Source organism: Orcinus orca, chromosome 7 (assembly GCF_937001465.1).
Source record: "Orcinus orca chromosome 7, mOrcOrc1.1, whole genome shotgun sequence".
NCBI lineage: Eukaryota > Metazoa > Chordata > Mammalia > Artiodactyla > Delphinidae > Orcinus > Orcinus orca.
Genome location: NC_064565.1, coordinates 120,477,750 through 120,498,355, shown reverse-complemented (window position 1 = coordinate 120,498,355; position 20,606 = coordinate 120,477,750). Strand labels below are relative to the sequence as shown.

Genomic DNA, 20,606 nt, shown 5'->3' with positions numbered 1-20,606 from the left:
GCAGCGGTTCCAGAGGGTGGCCCGTGCAGCGCAGCCCCGTGGGTTAGGGCGCACCCACCCGGCTCCCCAGCCTCTGGGTGGCCTCTGAGAGTCAGCACCGGCCTTGGGGGGACAGCTGCTCTGAGCTGGGTCTCTCCCCTGCACGCCCTTCCCCCTGAGGCCTTGGCCTTGTAGCCTGGTTGCTTTAAACAGGCTCTGGAATCTGGCTTTCCTCTCTTCTCTGCCCGACGGTCGCTGGGGCCTGGCCAGCACGGGTTCTGACGCTCGTGCGCCCCCACCCCCGCCAGTTCTGGCGCCAGGTAGCCACCCCTGGAGGCGGCTTCCACAGTCCTCGGGCTTTCACCCTCTGTCCACAGACGTTCCAGGCAAACCCATTTTCTCATCGGGGGCTCGGGTGCTGCAGGTCTGTGTTACTGTTAGAAGCAGCTGCCATAATTGGCCCTGATGAATCGGGGGTTCCAGAAGTGCTGGTACCGAGTTTTCTGAGAACACATTTGGCATCATTTCAAGCTGTGTAGGGAGGGACGCGCTGGACAGCCGGCCCCTAGGCAGACGGCGAGGCTGACGCCCGCGCTCACCTCCGGACGTTTGGGAACAGCTGAGCGGCAGGGAGACGGCACGGGCCAGGGGTCCGGACGCCCATCACGGCTGCCGGCCGAGTGTCTGTCACCCACTGGCGGGGACTCTGCCTGGCTCACAAGCCCCTGACACTGAGGTGAAATGTTGCAGCTGCCGCGGGAGCGGTCGTGGAATCTTTGGAAGGTGAAATTAAGGCGTTTTGTATTTGTTTTGTTCTGCTCAGATTACCCGAAAATTCAGGCTGAATTCCGAAGGCAAACTTGAACAGACGGTCTCCATGGCAACCACCACGCAGCCCATGACTCAGCATCTGCATGTCACCTACAAGAAGGTGACTCCATGACCCCAGGTAGAGCTGAGTCCGGTGGGGCTGGCCTGTGTGGTGACACTTCAGCTTCTCAGCAGACGCCGCAGCAGGTGTGGGTGTGGCCACAGGTCACCGTGGGTTCAAGGGTGTTGCCACGTGTTCCTGTAATGGCACAGAAAAACCAAATAAAAGGCCTTTATTTTTATGGCTAAGCATTTTGAATATTATCACTTGCGTAGACTGCGTTTCTTTCATCTGCTGGTGACTATTTGTTTTCAGAGTCGTTTCCCTAAAAAATTAAAAAGGGGTGACTCTTTGTCTCTCCTTTCCTTCCTGCAGTTTTGACAAGATCTGAAAATGTTTATAAATCTGCAGTAGTCAGCAACAAGGTGAAGAGAAAGGTAGGACAAAAAGAATTGCAGTGAGTTTTCCTTTACTTTTAAAGAGCTGAGAGTGTAACGACCCCATTTCCATGTGGACGAAGGGCATTCCCAAGGCGAGAGGGTGGTGGTGAATTTATCATCATTCTGTAAATTTGATTTAGTCTCGGCAATATAATATTACCTTCATTTGTTTACGATGGAAGTTTCCAGACATACACTGACCCCCTGGACCTCACCCCGTTCCAGCTCCTGCCAGCATGTCCCCACACCGGTGGTTCCGTCTGCTCTTCCCCCCTTTTTGTGGCTGGAGCATCTTAAAGCGAATTCCACACACAGTGTCCCTTCTCTCGAACACTTCAGCATGTGTGTAAAAGCAAAACAGAGCCTTTCTCTTTTCCTGAACACAGCACAGCATCAGGGGCCTCACCGGGAACATAGACACGGGGTGAAAGGAGGCCGCGCTCAAGAGCAGGGGTCAGTGTCTGCAGCCACACACCCCCTTGTCACACACCCTGGGGACAAAAGGCACTACCGGGGTGGGGGGGTTGTCAGTACCTGGGAGCGCAGAGGAGGGACCGGGGCTGGTGCCGAGCCCTCAGAGGAGCGTGGCTGGAGTGTGAGGAAGGCGGCCGGCCCCCTGCGTGCAGGGTGGACGTGGTGGCTGGGCTGGGCTCGCCGAGAGCGTCAGGTCAGCAGAGACTCAGGCCCAGTTCGTCCCTCCAGCTGCGAACCTGGGAAACCAGACAAGTTATTGGCCTCCGAAAGTCAACGACGGGAGAGGAATGGATGGACACTCCCTTTCCAAAAGGTAGAAATAGGAAAGAAGAAGGTGTGACAGGTCCTGAGCAAGTCCCAAACCTTAAGGCTTAAGAGGAACGATCCTCTGTGGCTCAGTGTCTGTCCTCCGGGCCCCCCTGGGGTGGTCCTGCCCCCCCCCCCCAGCTTTGCCGGGTGCAGCGCTCACCACGGTTCTCAGGGGTTGGAGTCGTGTGCCTGCGGCTCTCCCCAGGTTCTGCCCACCCCGGGGTCGCCCTAGCGGGGGCTCTGCACCCCTTGCAGGGTGTGGGTCTCTGCCTAGGTCATGAGCCTGAGGCTCCAGGTGGCTCCATCCTTCAAAATTGAGGGAAGGTAGCAAGGCCCCCAGGACTCTGCATTCTGCGTGCTGGCAGAGATGGTACCTTGTGGAAGCCAAACACCGATTCCAGCCAAGTTTGCAGCTGTGCCCTCCAGTGGGGCAGCCACATCTGCTGTGGCCCAGGAATGTGGGGAGCAGAGCCTTATCCTCTGGGCCTGGGATGGAAGGGTCACCCCCACAATCTCTGAAATGCCTTTGAAGACATTTTTCCATTGTCTGGACTTTAAGCTTCTGTTTAGGTGGCTGCCTGGTCTCCCATCATGTGGGTAACTAGCTCGTAACTGATGAGTACTAACCTCCGTGTCAAGTCCTCCCAAGCGTCATGATCTGTCTCAGCAAGCTTTCTTACTACTTTAAATATCAATAGGCTGAGGATTTTCCACATTTTTAAGGTCTGCTTCCTTTTTGGTTAACAATTCTGTCCTTAAGTCTTCTTGCATTTTACTCTAAGTATTCAAGAGAAACAAGGCCCCTCATGCTTCAACACTTTCACTTTGCTTGGAAATTTCCAGGCACATAACCAATTTCATTGCTCACAAGTTCTACCTTCCACAAAACTAGGACACATAGTTTAGCCAAGCTCTCTGTCCCGTCTTAACAAAGGTTGCCTTTCCTCCAGTTTCCAATGACCTCCATTTCCATCTGAGATCTCAGCAGACTGGCCTTTACACCTGTGAAAATTAGTAAAGGGAAACCTCGCGGAACTGGAGTGGGGAGGGAATTCCCTGGTGGTCCAGTGGTTAGGACTCTGAGGTCTCACTGCCAAGGGCCTGAGTTCAATCCCTGGCCAAGGAACTATGATCCCACAAGCCACGCAGCACGGCCAAAAACAAAAAACAAAAAATAATGGAGTGGGGAGGCCACAAGGGGGAGCGCTCACCAGCTCCACTGGATGTCAGCACAGATCCTGACAGGAGGAGGCCACCTGGCCTCCCTGGCCAGAAGCCCTTTACCACCCCCAGGAGGAAGGAGGATTTTCTCCCTGTCAGGCAACAGCCCAGCCAATGAGAAACTATCACAGCTCAGCCAATGAAAAGCCACCACACTTCAGACCCCCATTTTCCTCCAATGGACTTTTTTGCTTATAACAGCCCCTCCCACCTTACCTTTTCCTCTATAAAAGAATTTCCTCTCCTTTGACCTACTGGACTTGCCTGTGGACTTGTGCCACGGTTACCTGTCCTGAAACACAAATCTTTGCTGCTCCTTAATAAACCCATTTTGTTGGTAAAAACTGGCTGTTTTATTGTTTCAGATGAACACATCCCATATATCTACCAACATTCTGTTCAGGATTACTTAGGTATTGTCTAAGAACACTGAGGCTTTCTCCACAGCTCTCCTCTTTTCTTCCTGGGTCACCAGAATTGCCCTGAACAGTCCGTTCACAGCAGTGGAGGCTTTTGCTAACATTCATCTTAAAACTCTTCCAACCTCTAATTTCCAAAGCCACTTCCACGTTTTTAGATACTTGTTGTTTCTTGGTAACAACTTTCTGACCTAGTTCAGGCTGCTATAACGAAAGTAACCATCCACTGGGTGGCTTGCAAACAACCGCAATTTACTTGTCCCGGTTCTAGAGGCTGGAAGCCCAAGGTCAGGCTGCTGGCTGATTAGGTGGGAGGGCTGCTTGCTCGTGGACGCGTCTCCACTGTGACCTCACGTGCAGAAAGGCTGAGCTAGCTCTGTGGAGTCTGTGTTATGCAGGCACCTGTTCCAATCGTGAGGGTGGAGCCTTTATGGCCTAGTCACCTCCCAAAGGCCCCACCTTCTCCTACCATCACTTTGGGGGTTAGGATTTCAACATATGAATTTGAGGGAAAACAGACATTCAGACCATAGCTCCAAGGGAGCCTGGAGGATGGGACCAGAGCTGTCTCTGCTGCTGGAATGATGCTGAGAGGAGCTGGGAGCAGCAAGGAAGCCCCCCACTCTCTCCCTCCTGCATCCCAGGCTGCTGCCTGCTCACAGCTGGAAGGGGGCTAGGAGGGCAGCACCCAGACCGGAGCAGGAAGGGTGGGGCTGAGAGCCGAGAGATGAAAAGCAAATAACTGACATGGTCACCTGATCCTCTTCCTCCCCCCGCCCCCCGTGCTTCTTGTTGGGAAGCTGGAAGGCGTCCCCAGTCTGGATCCTGGGTTCCCCTGGGTTCCCCGCGGTGTCTGAATTGTTCCTCTAAGCCCTCTGTTTGCTGTAGTCTGGAGGTTGGATCACACTTCCTAAGGGCTGTCCGGGTCTTCCTGTGCGCCGTCTGCCTGTCTCACGTGGCTGATGCTAACGTAACAGGCCCAGACGGTGCAGCCTGCCCTCCTTATTCTCAGCGTCTGTCAATCGGCCCGCCCATGGGTGACCCCTGCCTGAGCCAGCTCCCCCATCAGAGCTGCCGAAGGGCCATCTTCCAACCCTGTCCTTCTGCATTCGGTGGCGGAATTCTCCGAAGAGCTTCCATCCGTCCAATTAGGCTCAGTTTGGTGTCTCTGAAATTAGTTCACACCAGAAGGCCAGCGGAAGCGCTTCTCTTCCCCTTTGATCATCGGGTTTTAGAACAGGTGTGCCAGGGACAACGGTGCTGGCCGCCCGACCAGCCTTCTCGCACCACAACCCCCCCACACACCCCTCCTGCTTCTGTTATGAACCCAGTACTTTTTGTATGTTCGATGTGAGCTAGGCAAGTCCAGTCTTTTTCTTTGACAGACAGGAGGGGCCCACATGATGTGATAGTTGGCTGGATGGAGCCCCTCAAGCCCCTGATGGCCTCTGTTCCCACTTCCTGCCTCAGAACCTCTCTTCTCTCCAGTGGGGGTGGGACTGAGAGGCCCCGGGCAGAAATGGAAAATCCCTTTATAAATTATTTTCTCACTTATTTCCACTTTACTATTTGAGATCTCATTGCCGAGATCACAACCCTTCACTGTCAACTACTTTAGCATGGGATACGTGCATTTTTTAACAAAAAAAGTTGTGCATCCACACTTAGGTTTCCAATTCAAATTTTAAGATTATAAAATTTTTTACTTAAATTCTTTGATTTTACCTCTTTTAAGATGAAAATCCTGTTTATCATTATTTGCTTTCTCCTACAGGATACGTATGATTATTTGAGAATAATAATATTGTTATTAATAAGACTACTGATTGAAGTTTCCTTTTTCTTTTTGCGGTACGCGGGCCCCTCACTGCTGTGGCCTCTCCCATTGCGGAGCACAGGCTCCGGACGCGCAGGCTCAGCGGCCATGGCTCACGGGCCCAGCCACTCCGCGGCACGCGGGATCTTCCCGGACCGGGGCACGAACCCGCGTCCCCCGCATCGGCAGGCGGACTCTCAACCACTGCGCCACCAGGGAAGCCCTGAAGTTTCCGTTTTTGCTGTTGTTTTTACAGCTTTTTCATTGAAGATGTAAAGTTAAAATATAGTTGGAATAATTGATTCCTCTGGGTGCTTGTGTCACCAACTTGATAGAGAAACTCATTTGTTTAATTTTTTAAAGTTGACTGTTTTCTTAAGTTAGCTTTGCTTATGCAGAACATCCTACGTGACCCTATTGTCAAAAGTTTAAAACAAGGGACTTCCCTGGTGGCACAGTGGTTAAGAATCCGCCTGCCAGTGCAGGGGACATGGGTTCGAGCCCTGGTCGGGGAAGATCCCACATGCCGTGGAGCAACTAAGCCCGTGCACCCCAACTACTGAGCCTGCGCTCTAGAGCCCGCGAGCCACAACTACTGAGCTCACGTGCCACAGCTACTGAAGCCCGTGCACCTAGAGCCCGTGCTCCGCAACAAGAGAAGCCACCGCAATGAGAAGCCCGCACACCTCAACAAAGAGTAGCCCCTGCTCACTGCAACTAGAGAAAGCCCGCGTGCAGCAACGAAGACCCAACCCAGCCAAAAATAAATGAATAAACATAAATAAATAATTTATTTTTTGAAAGTGTAAAACAAGATAAATTTTGCTTCACGTGGGTGTATAGCCCAGCTGCTGAGTGCCCCACCAGGCAGCCCTGCCATGGTTTATCCAGCAGACACCCTGATGCTGGGCATCTGGGTTGTTTCCAGTCTTTTGCTGATCAAATAATGTCACAATGAATAACTTTATGTACATGGCATTTTGGACTTTGGCCAGCGTAGCTCTGGGATAGATTTCCAGAGGTAGCCAGTCCGAGGGTAAATGCATCTATGACTTGTCCAAGTGTTGCCCCTCCCCCAGGGACTGTGCCATTTTGCTTCCCAGCAGTGTTGTGTGAGGGGACTTGCCTCCACCAACAAGAGTCTGTTGTCAGATTTGGATCTGGGCCAACCTGATCGGTGAGCAATGAGATCCTGCACGCATTTCTATTTTTGGTTGTGCCACACCGCATTCGGGATCTTAGTTCCCCAACCAGGGATTGAACCCGCACCCCCTGCAGTGGAAGAAGCGTGGAGTGTTAACCACCGGACCACCAGGGAAGTCCCTGCATTTCTCTTTTTTTGTCTTTTTCTTCTCGACTTTCGAAGCTTTTAAGTTCTTGTGAATTATAAACATTAATCCTAGTATTCCTGATTTTCAATGACCACCTTTCATGGAGGTGAAATGCACGGTTACAGCATGAACTTCACTCTTCCACAGTGTCCACAGGTGTACAGTTGAGTGGTATTTAGTACATTCCCAGTGTCATGCAACCATCAACGCTGTCTACTTCCAGGACACTTCTGTCACCCCAAGGAGAAACCCCGTACCCATTAAGCCACTCCCACTCCCTACCCACCCCACCCACCCCCCGCCCTTGCTTCCTGTCTCAAGGTGCAGATACTTTTGAAAATGTTAAATGTTATTGTTTTTTTCCCAGAAAGTATTTTGTCTTTTCTTGCTCCTGGATTTTAAATCATGTTGAGGAAGATTCTGCTCACTCCCCAGTTAGGAAGAAATTCACCCATTGTTTCTAGAACTTGTTTCATTTTTCATGCTTGGCTGTTGGATCCGTTTGGAATTTGTTTTGTGTCTAATGTGACATACGCATTCGATTTGGTCTCTGAGTGTTAACTGGTTTGTCACATTTGCTCACAAGCCCGGCTCTTCCCACCTCATCATGGACTTGGTTCTCCAGGCACAGGGGTCTGTCTCTGGGGGTCCCGTGACCCTGCGCCTGCCTGTCTACATGCATTTGGCCTGGGGCCTGGTGGTCCAACAACAGACTCAGAGGCAGAGGCCTAGACCCTCGTCATTTCTCTTCTTTGAAGGGTTTTCCCGGCTGTTTTTGCCCTTCCCCCCCACCCCCACCCCCACCCCCACCCCACCTCATAGGAGCTTTTTTTTTTTTTTTTCTTTGCGGTACGCGGGCCTCTCACTGTTGTGGCCTCTCCTGTTGCGGAGCACAGGCTCCAGACGCGCAGGCTCAGCGGCCATGGCTCACAGGCCCAGCCGCTCCGCGGCATGTGGGATCTTCCCGGACCACGAACCCGCGTCCCCTGCCATCGGCAGGCGGACTCTCAACCACTGCGCCACCAGGGAAGCCCTATATGAACTTTATAATTAGCCTGTTTAGATCCAGAGGGGGAAAAACATTCTGATACTTTCATAAGGATTACGTTAAATTTACAAAGCTACTTAGAGAACTGTCTTCTTTATGAGATCATTTTCCTCTGGAACATGGGATTTCTTCTGTCCTTCCAAGTCCAGGGTGTCTCTGAGGTACCTTCGGAGTTTGCCTCACGTAGGGTTTCGCATTTCTCACTCCGTTTATACCCCGGAATGTCATCTTCTGTTGTTGTTGGAAACGGGGTGTCTCCTCCACTGCAGCCTCTAACCCAATGTCCACGCAGATGCCTGGTCTCTCTGAGTGACCTTAAATCTGCGGCCTCCCTGACTCAGCGTCTGTAACATCACTTTCCCAGGCTGGAGACGTACCAAGGGATCGATCCTAGTGACGGAAGCAGGGTGGCAAAGGGACCTTCCTCTCCTCCCGCCCCCTTCCTTCCCTCTCGTCATCTGCCAGACTTCCCACTGCGAGCGCCCCTGGGTCCCATGCAGACAGAGCAGGCAGAGCTTGGAGAGGTGATGGGCTTGCAGGGGCGGCCGCCCCCTGGGAGGAAGCTGAGGAGAGGGGTCCTGTGGGGGGCCCTGGGGCCAGGAGGTGGGCGATGGGGGAAGGGGGACAGCCCCCCCTTGTGCACGGCAACCTCGCCTTTGGGCTCTTCCCCAGGAGGCTGGATGGGGAAGGGAAGACCCTAGCGGCCGTCTGGTCCACCCTGAGTCGTACAGAAAGGGAACCGGGGCTGAGAGAGGCCGCGTCCAGCACCATGTGCCTGCTGCCAGGCCAGAGGCGGGGGGCGGGGGGGGAGGGGGACTGAGGAACGTGGGGCGCAGCTGCTGGTGCACGCACGGTGGCAGCACGTGCAGGCATATATGCGCGCAGGCCCAGTGTGGCACAGGGCAGCACAAGTTGGCCTTGGTGAGGGAAGACGTGCGCCTGTGCTCCATCACGTCGGGCCGGCCTGCCATCTGTCGGGTCCCCGGCAGTCGCAGGACAGGTACCAGGAGCAGACGGGGTCACCCTCCACGGCTGCGGAACTTTATTGGGATCGGACAAACACACCATCCTTCTCGGTCGTGGGCTCCCGCGTCCACAGGACCCTGCCACACAGAGACCCACCCCGGTGCGCGGGGGACACGCCCTCCCTCTAGAAACAGGTTCAGCAACCACCACACGAGCCTTAGGCCCCACGGGCGGAGTCAGTAACACTCCACAGCTCCTCCGGCCTCGAGAGTCACCTTCAGGCCCAGAGTCCAGGCCCCCTGCCCAGGAGGACCGAGGCCAGCTCATGTCCTGACGTGGGAACCGCACACAGATGGGGCCCGGCTCCCTTCCTTCAGGGCCTGGGACGTGACCCTGACTTTCTGGCTCTAGAAAGAAGGGGACCAGCGGGGGTTCCAGGGGAGGGGGAACGATGGGGAAGGGCCCCTGTTGGCCCTGAAGCCCAGCTCCAGGGCCAGGAAGCCCCCCTCTTCCCTGTCCAGAGGGCCTGGGTCTGTGGAGGAGGGGCTCAGGGCAGGGCTTCCAGCTTCGACGCGGGGCTCCGAGGGTCTTCCTGGCTTGGGTGGGGCGGAGGGTGATGCTTTCGGGGGCCGAGGGCCTCCCATGTAAGGGGGCCGGGCTGCGGCCCCTGCCCAAGCCAGCAGCTCATCTCTCCGGCAGCAGCATGAAGAACGCAGCCTTCAGGAAGCGGCCACAGCTGCAGAGCGCGGCCACGAGCCAGTGGGAGCGGAGGCCGGGGTCGGTGCTGACCACGCACTTGAGCACATCCGTCTGGGAGGGACGAGGAGGCAGTTAGAGAGTGGAGCGGAGAGGGTGTGGCCTGTCCCCCCCCCCCCCCCCCCCGCCCCAACCCCGGGTCAGCCAGGTCGCCTGAGGGAATGCTCGAGGCCGTTTGGGAAGGCTTGTGGTCCAGCTGGATGGAAGCCTCCAGCATGGGACCCGACCCAACAGGTGGATTCAGATGGTGAGAGGGAAGGGAGGGGAGCCTGCTGGGCCCCCAGCCATGGGACCAGCTACCAGCTCGGCCACCTGCTGACATCCCAGTGTCCTTCTGCAGATGCCGTGGAGCCTGGGGTGCCAGGGAAGGACAAATCCCTTAGCACAGGAGCAGGAACTGAGCTTTCCAGAAGCCCAGTGAATGGCCACTCCTTACTTCCTTATTTCTTTCTAGTCCTGCTAAGAAATGAAGTACTATCCCTACAGCTTAACCTTTGGCCGTGGTGTCAGTCAGCATCCTGGCTGCCCTGGTGCCCAGCCTCAGCCGGGCTCCAGGACAGGATGGCAGGATGGGACAGCGGGAGGCCCACAGCCACGTGACTCATCCAGGAGGTGACACCCCCCCGCCCAGTGCCGCCTTCAGATGAGATCACAGCCCCAGTGGCCCCTCACCGCACCCCCCGTGGCTCCAGTCCCAGCAGAGGCTGAGCTCCGTCCCCTCGGCCAGTGTGCTTTGCACACCTTTGCCCACCATCCATTTTACAGAGGAGAAAACAGCTCTCCTACGGGTGCAGCTGCCCCGCAGTCCCCGAGGCCTGGCCAGGTGATCGGGGACATGGAGACTCTGACACCATCCCTGGGGGCGGGCGGCGGGTTTTAGCTCTGGAGTCGGGGGTGGTCAGACCCAGAGGGCCCACACTGGAGCTGGGCCGCAGGAGCCGTCCTGGGCTGGGCAGCCCCGGCCTCGCCCCTCCTCCAGCCCCGATCACCCCTGCCACTGCCAGCACTCAGGCGTTCAACCACCGCCCCCTTCCTGGCACTGCCATATTCCCTCACCCATCCACCGCGTCTCCGCAGCCAGGTCGCCAGGGTCTTGCGCACGAACTCCCCGAGGCAGTCAACGAGGGCGTGGACCAGGGCGGGCTGGGCCTGTCGCACGCAGTCCACGGCCAGCCCCGCAGCCACTGAGTACAGGGACACAACCTTGCCCCAGGTGATTCCTGCAGGGAGAGAGATGGGTGCTGGTCACCAAAGGCCACCAAGACCCAGCTCGAGGCCAGCCCGCAGGGTCACGTGAGGGGGCTGAGCCTTTCTGAGCCACACCCCTGCCATTCCGCTGGTGACTGGGGTCGACACCCGGGGCAGCCTCAACCCACAGCTCCCACCAGACGGGGAGCTCGGTCAGCTGGCGGCTGTGCGAGTCCCAGCCACCATCTGCTGCAGGTCAGTCCTGCCACCGTCACACGTCGTTCTCAGGCGGGGATGTCTCGAGCCTGCGTTACACACCTGCACACCTGGGCCAGGGCCTGGCGATGACCCTGCACAGCCCAGTATCTGCTGGAGGAGGTGATGGAGCAGAAAGGCAAAGAGGAGGCTGAGCAGGTCAAGGGGGCTCAGTGACTCGGCACTGGATGTGATAAACAGGAAGCAGCTTCCATCTGCGCCTGCCCCCAGCACAGCCCTGCGAGGACAGAGGATGTTCTCCATGTAAAGAAGCTGAGGCCCCGGGAGGAATGGCCTTGCCCAGACCACCAAGCTACTGGGGGCAGAACTGAGATGGAGCCCACCTGGGAGGAAAGACAGATGAATGACAGTCTGGGGAACAGTGCTTGCCAGTTGTATAAGGTTCCTTAATATAGAAAGAGATTTTATAAATCAATGAGAAAAAGAGAGAAACCTTTCAAAAGAAATACGAACACAGAATACAAACGGCTGATTCACAAAATAAGAAGCATTAACAGTACACTAGACACATGAAAGATGCTCACCCTCACCGATAAACAAAGAAGTGTACATTAGAACGCGATGTAAATTATAGTCTATCAGACAAAATTCCAAGTGGCAATGTGAAGATCCATGTAACTCTGCAGCCTGGTAACTGTGATGCAAAAGACAGCTGGAGGGCACCCAGCACCACCTGTGAAAGGACACAAACGTGGGTGCCCCGCCTGAGTCCTAGAAGGAAGCAGCACAGGCAGGGAGAAAGCATGCCCCTCAACCCATGTTCACACCACAGCTGGGACAGTCTGTCATAAGAGCACAAGTCAGTGCGAATGAATCCCTGTTCACAGTCGCCAAAAGGTGGAAATGACAAAACGTAAATAAGCAGTGAGTGGAAAAGCACAATGTGGTCCAGCCACACAGCGGAATGATATTTGGCCTCAAAGTGGAAGGAAGCGCTGACAGGGCCACAACCTGATGAACCTTGAAAACATCGCGCTCAGTGAAAGAGGCAGACTTGAAAGGCCGCACGCATCGTATGAGTCCATTCCTATGAGATGTGCAGGACTGTCAGATCCGTGGAGACAGAAAGCAGACCAGTGGTCCCTGGGGGCTGCAGGAGGGGGCCAGGCAGTGACAGCCTAATGGGAATGGGTGTTCTTCCCACTGGCAAAGAACTTGGAGAGGTGGTGGTTGCACGATACTGTGCATGCATTCAACGCCACTGAATCATACACTTTAAAATGGTTAACTGGGACTTCCCTGGTGGTCTAGTGGTTAGGACTCTGTGCTTCCACTGCAGGGGGAATGGGTTCAATCCTTGGTCGGGGAACTAAGATCCCACATGCCGCGTGGTGTAGCCAATAAATAATAAATAAATAAAATGGTTAATTGTACGTCATGTGAATTTCACCTCAACGAAAATTTTAAAACCCCGTAAATCAGGCCAGGCCACTCCCCAACCCTCCTGTTACTGTCCCTTCCCATCTCCTTCAAAGTAGATCCAAGTCTGAAGTCCCACCTGAGCTGGCTGCTGGCCCCTCTGAGGCCCCCTTGTCCTGCGACCTGGCCTCATGCGTGCTATTCCAGCCTCACCGCTGCCTGCAGGGCTCCCTCACCCCCAGGGCTCTGCCCAAGGTCCTCCCTCTAAGGGCCACGCAGACCGTGATGGCATCAGGTCCTGGTGACGCTGCCGTCACACCACGCTCCCTATTGACCAACTGCTCGTGGGTGCCAGCCCTGGCGGGCTCTGTGCTGCTCACAGCTGTGCCCTTGGCACCCCCAGGCTTGGCGTCCTGCAGGTACCCACCACCACCAGGGGACAGGTGAAGGGTCAGCATGGCAGGGCGGGGATCAAGAGAATGAACACGCGTTCTGCGGTGCTGTGTGGAGAGGTGAGCTCCACGTGATGGCCATGTTTTACCTGGAGAGGAAAGCCCTGGTCCGGAAGGTGCCGGCAGGGTGGTCTCTGGGAGGTGGGGCTCAGGTATGTCCTATTTTCTTTGAGGTCTTTGTGTTCTTTTTTACGGAGATATAATTTCACTAGCGTAAATTCATCCTTTTAAAGTGTGAGATCCAGTGTTTTTAGCATATTGACAATGTTGTACAACCACCACCACTATCGAATTGCAGACATTTTCACTCCAAATCACTGTCCCCAGGAGCACCACGCCCCTGTCACCCCAGCCCTGGTAACCTCTAATCTACTCTGTCTCTGTGGATTACCTGTTCTGGACGTTTCACGAATGCAGTCACACAGTAGGTCCCACTTTGTGTCTGACTCCGTTCACTGAGCAAAATGTTTTCAAGGTTCCTCCGTGCTGTCCTGGTGTGAGCACCTCATTCCTTGTTACGGCCGAATAACGTTCCATCGAGTGGATGGACCACCCGTCGGGAAAAGAGCACGTGGGCTGTTGGCCCCTCCGGCCGTGGGGATACGCGGCTCTGAACACTCGTGTGCAAGCCCTTGTGTGGACATGTGGCTTCCTTTCTCAGGGGTCAAAACCGAGGAGCGGAACTGCCGGGTCAGGGGGTGACCCCATCAGAGTTACCATTGGAGAAGCTGCCAGACCACTTCACGCCCTGACTCTTCACAGCCTCACCCGTGCTGAGTTCTCTGAAGTTTTGCCTTGAGTGCCCCAGTGGGCGCGAGGTGGCATCTTGTTGTGGTTTGATGGGTGTTTTCCCTGGTGACTGATGATACTGAGCAACTTCTCATGCACGTACTGGCTGTTCATACATCTTCCTTGAAGAGATGTCCATTCAGACCCTTTGCTCTTTTTAAAGTGAGGTGGTCTTTTTAGTACTGATTTCTGAGAGTTCTTTATCTCATGTGTTTTCTGATCTTTCCGTGGTGAAATATTTTGCTCTTGTAATGAGAAGAAAAAAATGAAAACACTTGCCAACTTTCAGTTTTTCCACTGAAGGGAACCGAGAAGCGCCCGCAGCCAAGACGCAGCCTGGAGCAGCGCCCCCTGCCTCTGCCTTCGCAGGGGCTCAGCCACGTGGGGAGGCCACCTGGAACCCTGCCCTGCAGTCCTCGAGCCGTGCACGTCACCGGCTACAGCCAGAGCAGGTGAGGGGCCGGCCGGGACGACAAGGGGGAGGAATATCCAGCCCGGGGGGTCAGCGCGTGCAAGACCCAGCTGCTTGGGAGAGTCTGCGGGCAGAGACGGGCAGGGCCGGCAAGCATCTGATGGCTGGAGCTTGCCTGGTGGCAAGAGGGCCTGAGGACCGGGAAGGCTGGGATGAACAAGGGGTGAAGGGAGACCTCGGGTGGGCAGGAAGCGGGAGGGTGCGTGCGGCAGCCACGGGCTGGTCGGGGGGTGGACTGAGAGCCCGTCAGCAGCACAAGGGGCGGCCCGCAGCCCTGTGCTCCACGGAGCCTGTCCCTGCTCCCCTTTCAGGTGGCTCTGAGGTCCACAGAGGTTAAGAACCACCTGCAGGTCACAGAGCCCATGAGGGTCTGGGCGTCCCAAAGCACCAGAGGGGCAGGTGGCGGTGTGGAGGCCACCACGAGAAAAGGGTAGGGCCAGCTGGGTGGGGCGGGGATGCTTGATCGCAGAGAAGTACATCCTGCTCTGGTTTCAAGCGAAAAATCACGGGCTTTAAACTGAACTCCCCAAGTGAAAGAAGCCACTGGTACCCTGTGCCCATTCATCACGGCCACACCTTCCTCCCCGCCCTGCCCCAGCCCCCGCCTCGTCCTTCCAGAACCCAGAGCCCTTCTGGGCACGTCTCCGGCCCGTCCGGCACTGAGCAAGCGGGGCAGGCAGGGGTGGGCGCTTCGTCCCGGCTGCCCGCCCTCTGTCCCTGCCCACACACCAGCCACCTCCCCGGGGCCCAGCCGCCCCCCGCCCCCTCAGTCCCGAACACCAGCGGCCGCAGCCGCATTCTCAGAGATGACCCTTCCTTTTAAAGCCAGCCCTCGCTCTAAGCCAGCCGCCCGCCCACGCGCCAGCGGAGACAGACACCGGCGGCCACCCACGCGCCAGCGTCAGGCCTGACGGGAGCCCAGGGAGGGCCCAGGGCGGCTGTCAGCTCCCTTCCCCGGCCTGCCCAGGTCACCGCGAGGGCACCCGGGTCAGGACTGCCAGACCTCCTGGGCATCCCACGCCTCTCACCAGCCCCCTCCCTCCCAGGCACTCCCCCGTGAAGTCCTGGCCACCCAGTGACGCCCTGGAGGCTGGGTCCTGCAGCCGGGGGTCCCGCGTCCCTGCCACGCCAGCCTGCCCACCAGGGGTCGGAGGGGCCTCCCCGAGAGGGGACAGTGCAGGGCAACACCCAGAGGGTGCGGTCAGCGGGCTGGGGGCCCTCTGATGGGATGCGGCAGCCCCAGCCCCTCCACCGGCCTCCTTTCTTCTGCCGGTGGGCGGAGGTCCCCCATGGGGTGGGACTGTGGCTCCCAGCGCCCTCTGCCCCAAAGCCCTGCTGCCGTCCCAACCATCCGATGGCTAAGGAACGGCAAGGGGTGTTCCAAGGTCACGCCGCTGGTCGACGACAGACCCAAAGCCGCCTCGCAGAAGGGGCCCGTCCTCCCCAAAGCCCTTCCCACCCTCGATGCCACGTGGCCACTCACACCCCCACTCCACCAGGATGCGCCCCGGGAACACTCTGGCTCTGGGGCCCCCAAGTCCCCCTCCTTGAGGGCTGGGACTGGCCATCCCGTCCATCACAGGGTCCCCAGGCCCAGGGCAGCGCCAGACAGTGCTAGGGAAACCTCGGTGGGATCGGCTGATGGGGCAGGTGCTGCACTGGGCTGGGGGCTTCGGTCACCTGATGGCCAGCAGCGCCTGGCACCTGCTACGTACCAGGACACAGGACCAAGGTGGACACGCAGGGCAGGGGCGCCAGAACAGGGCACGAGGTCACGGGTGGGGAGACAAGGTCTGTGGACCTCAGGGAGCCCAGCAGGTCCCAGGAGGCGGCGGGGGAACGAGAGGGGGTTTTGGGGGATGAGTCCTAGAGTTTCCTGGGAGCCTGGAGGCAGGTGTGCAGACCGGAAGCAGCACGAGCTGAACTCAGGGCGAGGGCACACGGAGGAGGGGCAGACGTCACCTGCTCCTAGGGCCCAGGTGGAGGCTCCGGGAGATCCACAGGTGACTGCGGGCCAGCCGGGTGAGACAGGTGTGTCAACATTCTCCAAACGTGTGCCGGTGAGCCGCTCCACCAGGGACTCCCACCCTAGTGCACCCCTCCCACTGTGGGGGCTGTTCTGCGACCTGCCTCTGACCAACAGACTCAGGCTCAGTGACACGGCAACTTCTTACGTCAAAAGAGCCTGGCGGCGCCCACTTGGGCTGCTTGCGACCTGCGGCCACGCCATGAGAGCCCAAGCCCCACAGGACACGTACTGCCACACGCAGAACAGCCCCACCCCACTCCAGCCAACAGTCAGCACCAACTGGCAGCCTGGGACATGCAGCCCAGACAGGGCTTCCGGTCACTGCAGCCCCAGGACCGCACAAGAGGCCCACTGTCCTTGGACCCAGGGAGGCTTCCCTGAGAGCCCACCCAGCGCTGCAGCCCCGGCCCTGACCCACAGACCCTGAGCCATGCCAGCAGTGTGGGCCCCCTGGACACACAGGCCTACCTGCAGAAACGATCTGGGCCGCCACAGCCAGGAAGGCGTCGGTCACCACGGTCTCGGACTGCAGGGGGATGTTCAGCTGGCGGGCCACGTTGCGGTAGACGCTGGGCCGGATCAGCTCCAGCTCGTCCGCTGCGGTCACACAGGCGGGTCAGAGGTGGTCACACCCACGGGGTGTGGGGCCCACGCGGGCCTGGGGCCAGCCCACTCCTCAGCCTGTGGCCACAGCTGGGGACCCTGATCCCAGCCCTATTCCTGACCCCTCGACCTGTCACATGCCCACCCACGAGACACCACCCCCAGAACCCCCGGGGACAAGACCAGGGAGGTGCGGTGGGCACCCCCAGACCTGCCTCTGGGGCCTGTCCCCTCTGCCGAGCCAGCCACGCCCACCCTCCCCCCAGGGCAGAGCCGGCTGGGCCAGTGGGGCGGGCACCCCAGCAGTGCCTGACCAGTGACTCACAGCCCACAGCCAGCTGCATGGGAGGGCGGTAGTCTGACAGGCAAGCAGCCAGCCCGACATGGGTGTGGACTGTGCCAGCGACCCCACACCGGTGGGGAGCCCGGCTGCTGCCTCACAGGAGTGTCCTCGCTCAGGCGCCAGCACCATTCAGTGAACCAAGAAAAGGAGCCACTACCCGGGGCCGCCAGCACCACACAGGGTCAGACCTCGGCTCCTGGGGCCAAGCAGGGGTATCTGGATGGGGCGGCCACACGTGGCAGCGGGAGGCCCTGTCAAGGGTGCTGCCTGCACGTGTGCCCGCTGCAGCGCCCCTGGCAGTCACGTGCCGGGAATCCCACACAGCCCTCGGACTGGGCATCCCCCAACCCAGCCGCCTCTCCGCCAAAGCAAACAGGAAAACGCTTCCGACTGGAAGTCCAGGCGATAAGGGCTCCGAGTCACCCATGGGGCCAGATGCACTCCATCTAATTAATTAAGATCTGGAACCAGAGGAGGACTGCGGGGAGGCTGGCAGAACGATGCGGGAGGGAGCATGGAAACTCCCAGGGCTGGCCTGGCTGTTCCCACATACAGACCCCGGGGTCTACTGGGGACTGACCCCAACTCGACCCGGGCCTCTTCCTGTTTGCTGCTGCTCCAGGAGCGGGGCGTCTGTGCTCGGGAGGAACTGGGGGTACGCTGGGGACAGGGAGACAGCTCCAGGCCATGACTGGTGGGGAAGGGGCGGTCACGCTGAGCAGCTGCAAGGGCGGATGCTTTGGTGGTTCAAGCCATCTCCCTCCAGGGTCCCCTTAGCCATCTCGCAGGAACTGAACCCCAGGGACTGGCCGTGATGAGGCCGGATGCTGGAGGAGGGCCTGAAGGCCTGGCCCCTGAGAGGGCCAGCGCAGGGCACTTGGCCGGACTCTGCTCCTCCAGCCCTGGCCGGAAGCATCCCAGGCTCTCCGGGTCTGAGGTCACAGTGTTGAAGGGACAGATACCGGCCCAGTCTGATTAGCAGAGCCCAAAGCAGGGCTTTTCAGAAAGTTCAAACAGTAGGGACCCCGGGCCCAAGGTAGAGGCAGCCCCGAGCCGCTGCTCGCAGGCAAGGAGATGGAGCTGGGGGCAGGCAGGGCAGAGGCAGGATCTCCTCCTGGCCACTCCAGGGGCTCTTGGGAGGTCAAGACACCATATTCACCAGGACCCTCTGGAGTGCTCCCCCAGTGTTGTCCCCACAGCCCAAATGGAAGAGGTGGCTCGGGCGCTGACCTCAGGGGAGTCCAGGCACTCTGGGCCTCTGGCTGATCCCCCAAACCCCACTTGTTCCCCTCCCCTGAGACCCAGGCGGGACACCGCCCCCCTGGCAGCCCTCTGCAATGGCCCCTCGGCATCTGTGTGTCTCCCCTGGACCCCAACACTCCTGTGCAGGCCAGGTCTACACAACCCTGCCCCCAGGGTCCACACAAAACACGGCAAGCAGACGCGCAAGCCAGCCTGAGGAGGGGAGGGCGTCCGCTTTCACAGGGCGTTCCCTCCAACCAGGGCTCCCCTGGAGAGCCACCTGGTCAGGGCTCCATCTGCACTGCCACACCTCCCCGTGTGCACACGCTTGGGGTGGAAGTGTCACACTGGATGGGGCAGGGCTGGGCAGCCTCAGTCCCCGTGGAGAGGTGGACTGACTGAGTCAGCTGGGCCGGTCCGTCCCCCTCTGGGGTCCTTGGAGAAGGTGGAGGCGGTTACCGGGCTGTGTGCGACCCCACAGTCAAGTACCCCCAGACGCCCACTCAGCCAGCGCCCAGGTGAGACCCTGGGCTGCCTAGCCTCGCAGTGGCTCAGCCCTCCTGGGGCACTGAGTTTCGCCGGGAGCCCTAAGAGGCCTCCTAATCGAGAGAAGAGCGACCCACGGCAGGATTTGCGCCAGTAACTGCAAGGACCTATTCTCCAAAACAAACAGCAGGACACGTGGTCCGACAAAGGATTTTTGTGCCCAGCTGAGCACAAGGGTCACTCAGGAAGTTTAGCCACCAAAACATCATTCTTCCCGGAGCTGTCTATCCTTTATGGCCAGAGTGTCAGAAATCCGGGCTGAGCAGGCAAATGCGGGGAGGTCTTTGGCGGGTGCACAGGCGAGCCTGAGGGGGGACTGGAAGAGTGGGGTGCTGGAGGGATCATCGGTCTGGGTGCACCCGCCTTGTGCGCCGGGTTACTCAGGGCACACCGGACCAGCCCCTTCTCTGCCCCAGAGGGGAGACCGAGGCCCAGCAGGGGCGGGTGCCGGCGCGGTCACCGGCGGGCGGGCCAGTGCAGGGACAGCTGTACCCCGAGGCGCAGCGGGGCCGCCCCGCTGGCCGGCTTTGGAGGGTAAGCCTGGGATCCCGCCCGCCGAGGCCCGCACTCACCCAGGCGCAGCAGCACCGTGCACACTTCGGCCAGGCGGCCGCCGGGGGCGGGCGCGGCGCGCTCCGGCGCGCTCCAGGCGAGGCCGGCGCGCAGCAGCCGCGCGTGCACGAACTCCCGGCCGAGCGCCTTGGCCTGGGCCACCAGCTCCTTGTCGGTGGGCGAGCGGTCAAAGGCGTCCATGATCTCGGCGGCGAAGACTGAGGAGCGCCGCAGCACCTCCATGGCGGGGACGCGGGCGGGGGGCGCCGCACCTGCGGGCAGAGGGTGCTCAGACGGGCCCGCCCCGCCGCCCCGGCCTGGCTGGCGGAGGGGAAGGTCGGCCGCGCGACAACGGCGGGTAGCGGGGAGCGTGGAAGGGGCGCGGCGTGCGCCTAGATCGCGTGCGTGCGCCGGGCCGGAGCGCACAGGGAGGCCGGGCCGGCGCGGCTCTGGGGAAGGGCTTCGGCCAGCTGCGGGTAAGCGTTCCTGTTTGTGCCCCAAATCTTTAAAAGCGCGGTGTCACCTTCTTTTAGATGCCGAACTCAATCACAAAGATCCCCACGGGTGCCGGGGATAGGAAGGACCTCGGGGAAATGGCGATTGGCTCTGGGGCCGCCGTGCCCGCGCTCGAAGACGAGTGCGCGGGTGGCGGAGGCGTGGGCGGGGGGCATGGCCCGACCTGCTCCCAACCGGCGGCAGCCGGGACCCCGGCCCGGCCCAGCGTCCGGGGCCACCACCCACCTCCGCGCCTCGCCGTCCTCGGTGTTTGTCCCCGGCCTCCCCGTTCCCATGGCGCGACCCGCCCTGCTCACCTCTCCCGCCGCATGTCTCGGGCGCGGGGGCTGGGGAGGAGCGCTGGCCTCAGTATCTGCTGGCCGCCGTCTCCGCAGATCTGGATCCTTCCATTCAAACTGGCGAGGACGCGCGCCCCGCCCCGGCGCCCGCCCTGTCCACGCCTGAGCCGGGCTGGAGCGCTGAGGGCGCGGGGTCTCGGGCCCTACGGGGGCTCCGGCGGCGGCGTCGGGGGCGAGGCGAGTGCGGGCAGCACAGCGCAACTTTCCGCCGGGCGATAGGCGAGGCTTGGGGCTTTGCCTTCTAAGGGAAAGGCAACCCCGGGGCGGAGCC

The 20,606-nt window shown here is 59.2% G+C and overlaps 2 protein-coding genes and 1 long non-coding RNA gene across 12 annotated transcripts in view; 2 read left to right on the top strand and 1 right to left on the bottom strand.

Annotated features, from left to right (window-relative positions):
- The window catches only part of THAP4 (THAP domain containing 4), a 43,042-nt gene extending 39,791 nt beyond the window's left edge, over nucleotides 1–3,251 (top strand). For 6 of the 8 annotated variants that reach the window (XR_004482033.2, XM_033423504.2, XM_049712415.1 and 3 more), the window contains one exon: nucleotides 803–1,113. Coding sequence is in view for 6 of the 8 variants with exons in the window: in XM_049712415.1 (XP_049568372.1) it covers nucleotides 803–922 (120 nt within the window). In the remaining 2 variants the exon portion in view is untranslated. Of the gene's footprint in view, nucleotides 1–802; nucleotides 1,114–1,225 lie in introns of those variants that run through there. The other 2 variants (XR_007478487.1, XM_033423480.2) reach the window with 1 other exon arrangement.
- A 5,676-nt stretch (nucleotides 3,252–8,927) lies between these two features.
- BOK (BCL2 family apoptosis regulator BOK) lies at nucleotides 8,928–19,724 on the bottom strand. 3 transcript variants are annotated; one of them, XM_004262520.4, is made up of 4 exons: nucleotides 19,502–19,724; nucleotides 16,664–16,792; nucleotides 10,687–10,850; nucleotides 8,928–9,684 (listed from the first exon to the last, which is right to left on the bottom strand). In XM_004262520.4, exons 1-4 carry the CDS (start codon nucleotides 19,722–19,724, stop codon nucleotides 9,559–9,561), a joined length of 642 nt encoding a protein of 213 aa, XP_004262568.1. In that variant the 3' UTR covers nucleotides 8,928–9,558. The 3 variants fall into 3 exon arrangements, 2 of the variants coding, with proteins under 2 accessions (XP_004262568.1, XP_033279530.1); XR_007478488.1 differs by lacking the exon at nucleotides 8,928–9,684 and adding an exon at nucleotides 13,297–13,939 and having other exon boundaries at nucleotides 10,712–10,850; XM_033423639.2 differs by lacking the exons at nucleotides 8,928–9,684; nucleotides 10,687–10,850 and having other exon boundaries at nucleotides 14,345–16,792.
- A 27-nt stretch (nucleotides 19,725–19,751) lies between these two features.
- The window catches only part of LOC117200509 (uncharacterized), a 71,822-nt gene continuing 70,967 nt past the window's right edge, over nucleotides 19,752–20,606 (top strand). The window contains exon 1 of the long non-coding RNA XR_007478489.1: nucleotides 19,752–19,957. This is a non-coding gene — a long non-coding RNA (uncharacterized LOC117200509). The remainder of the gene's footprint in view (nucleotides 19,958–20,606) is intronic.

Excerpts from the sequence above, each read along its gene's own strand:
- BOK (XM_033423639.2), bottom strand. The coding sequence starts at position 19,724 with ATGGAGGTGCTGCGGCGCTCCTCAGTCTTCGCCGCCGAGATCATGGAC. Across the intron at positions 16,793-19,501 it reads CACGGTGCTGCTGCGCCTGG|CGGACGAGCTGGAGCTGATC; the intron begins GTGAGTGCGGGC and ends GTGTGACCGCAG.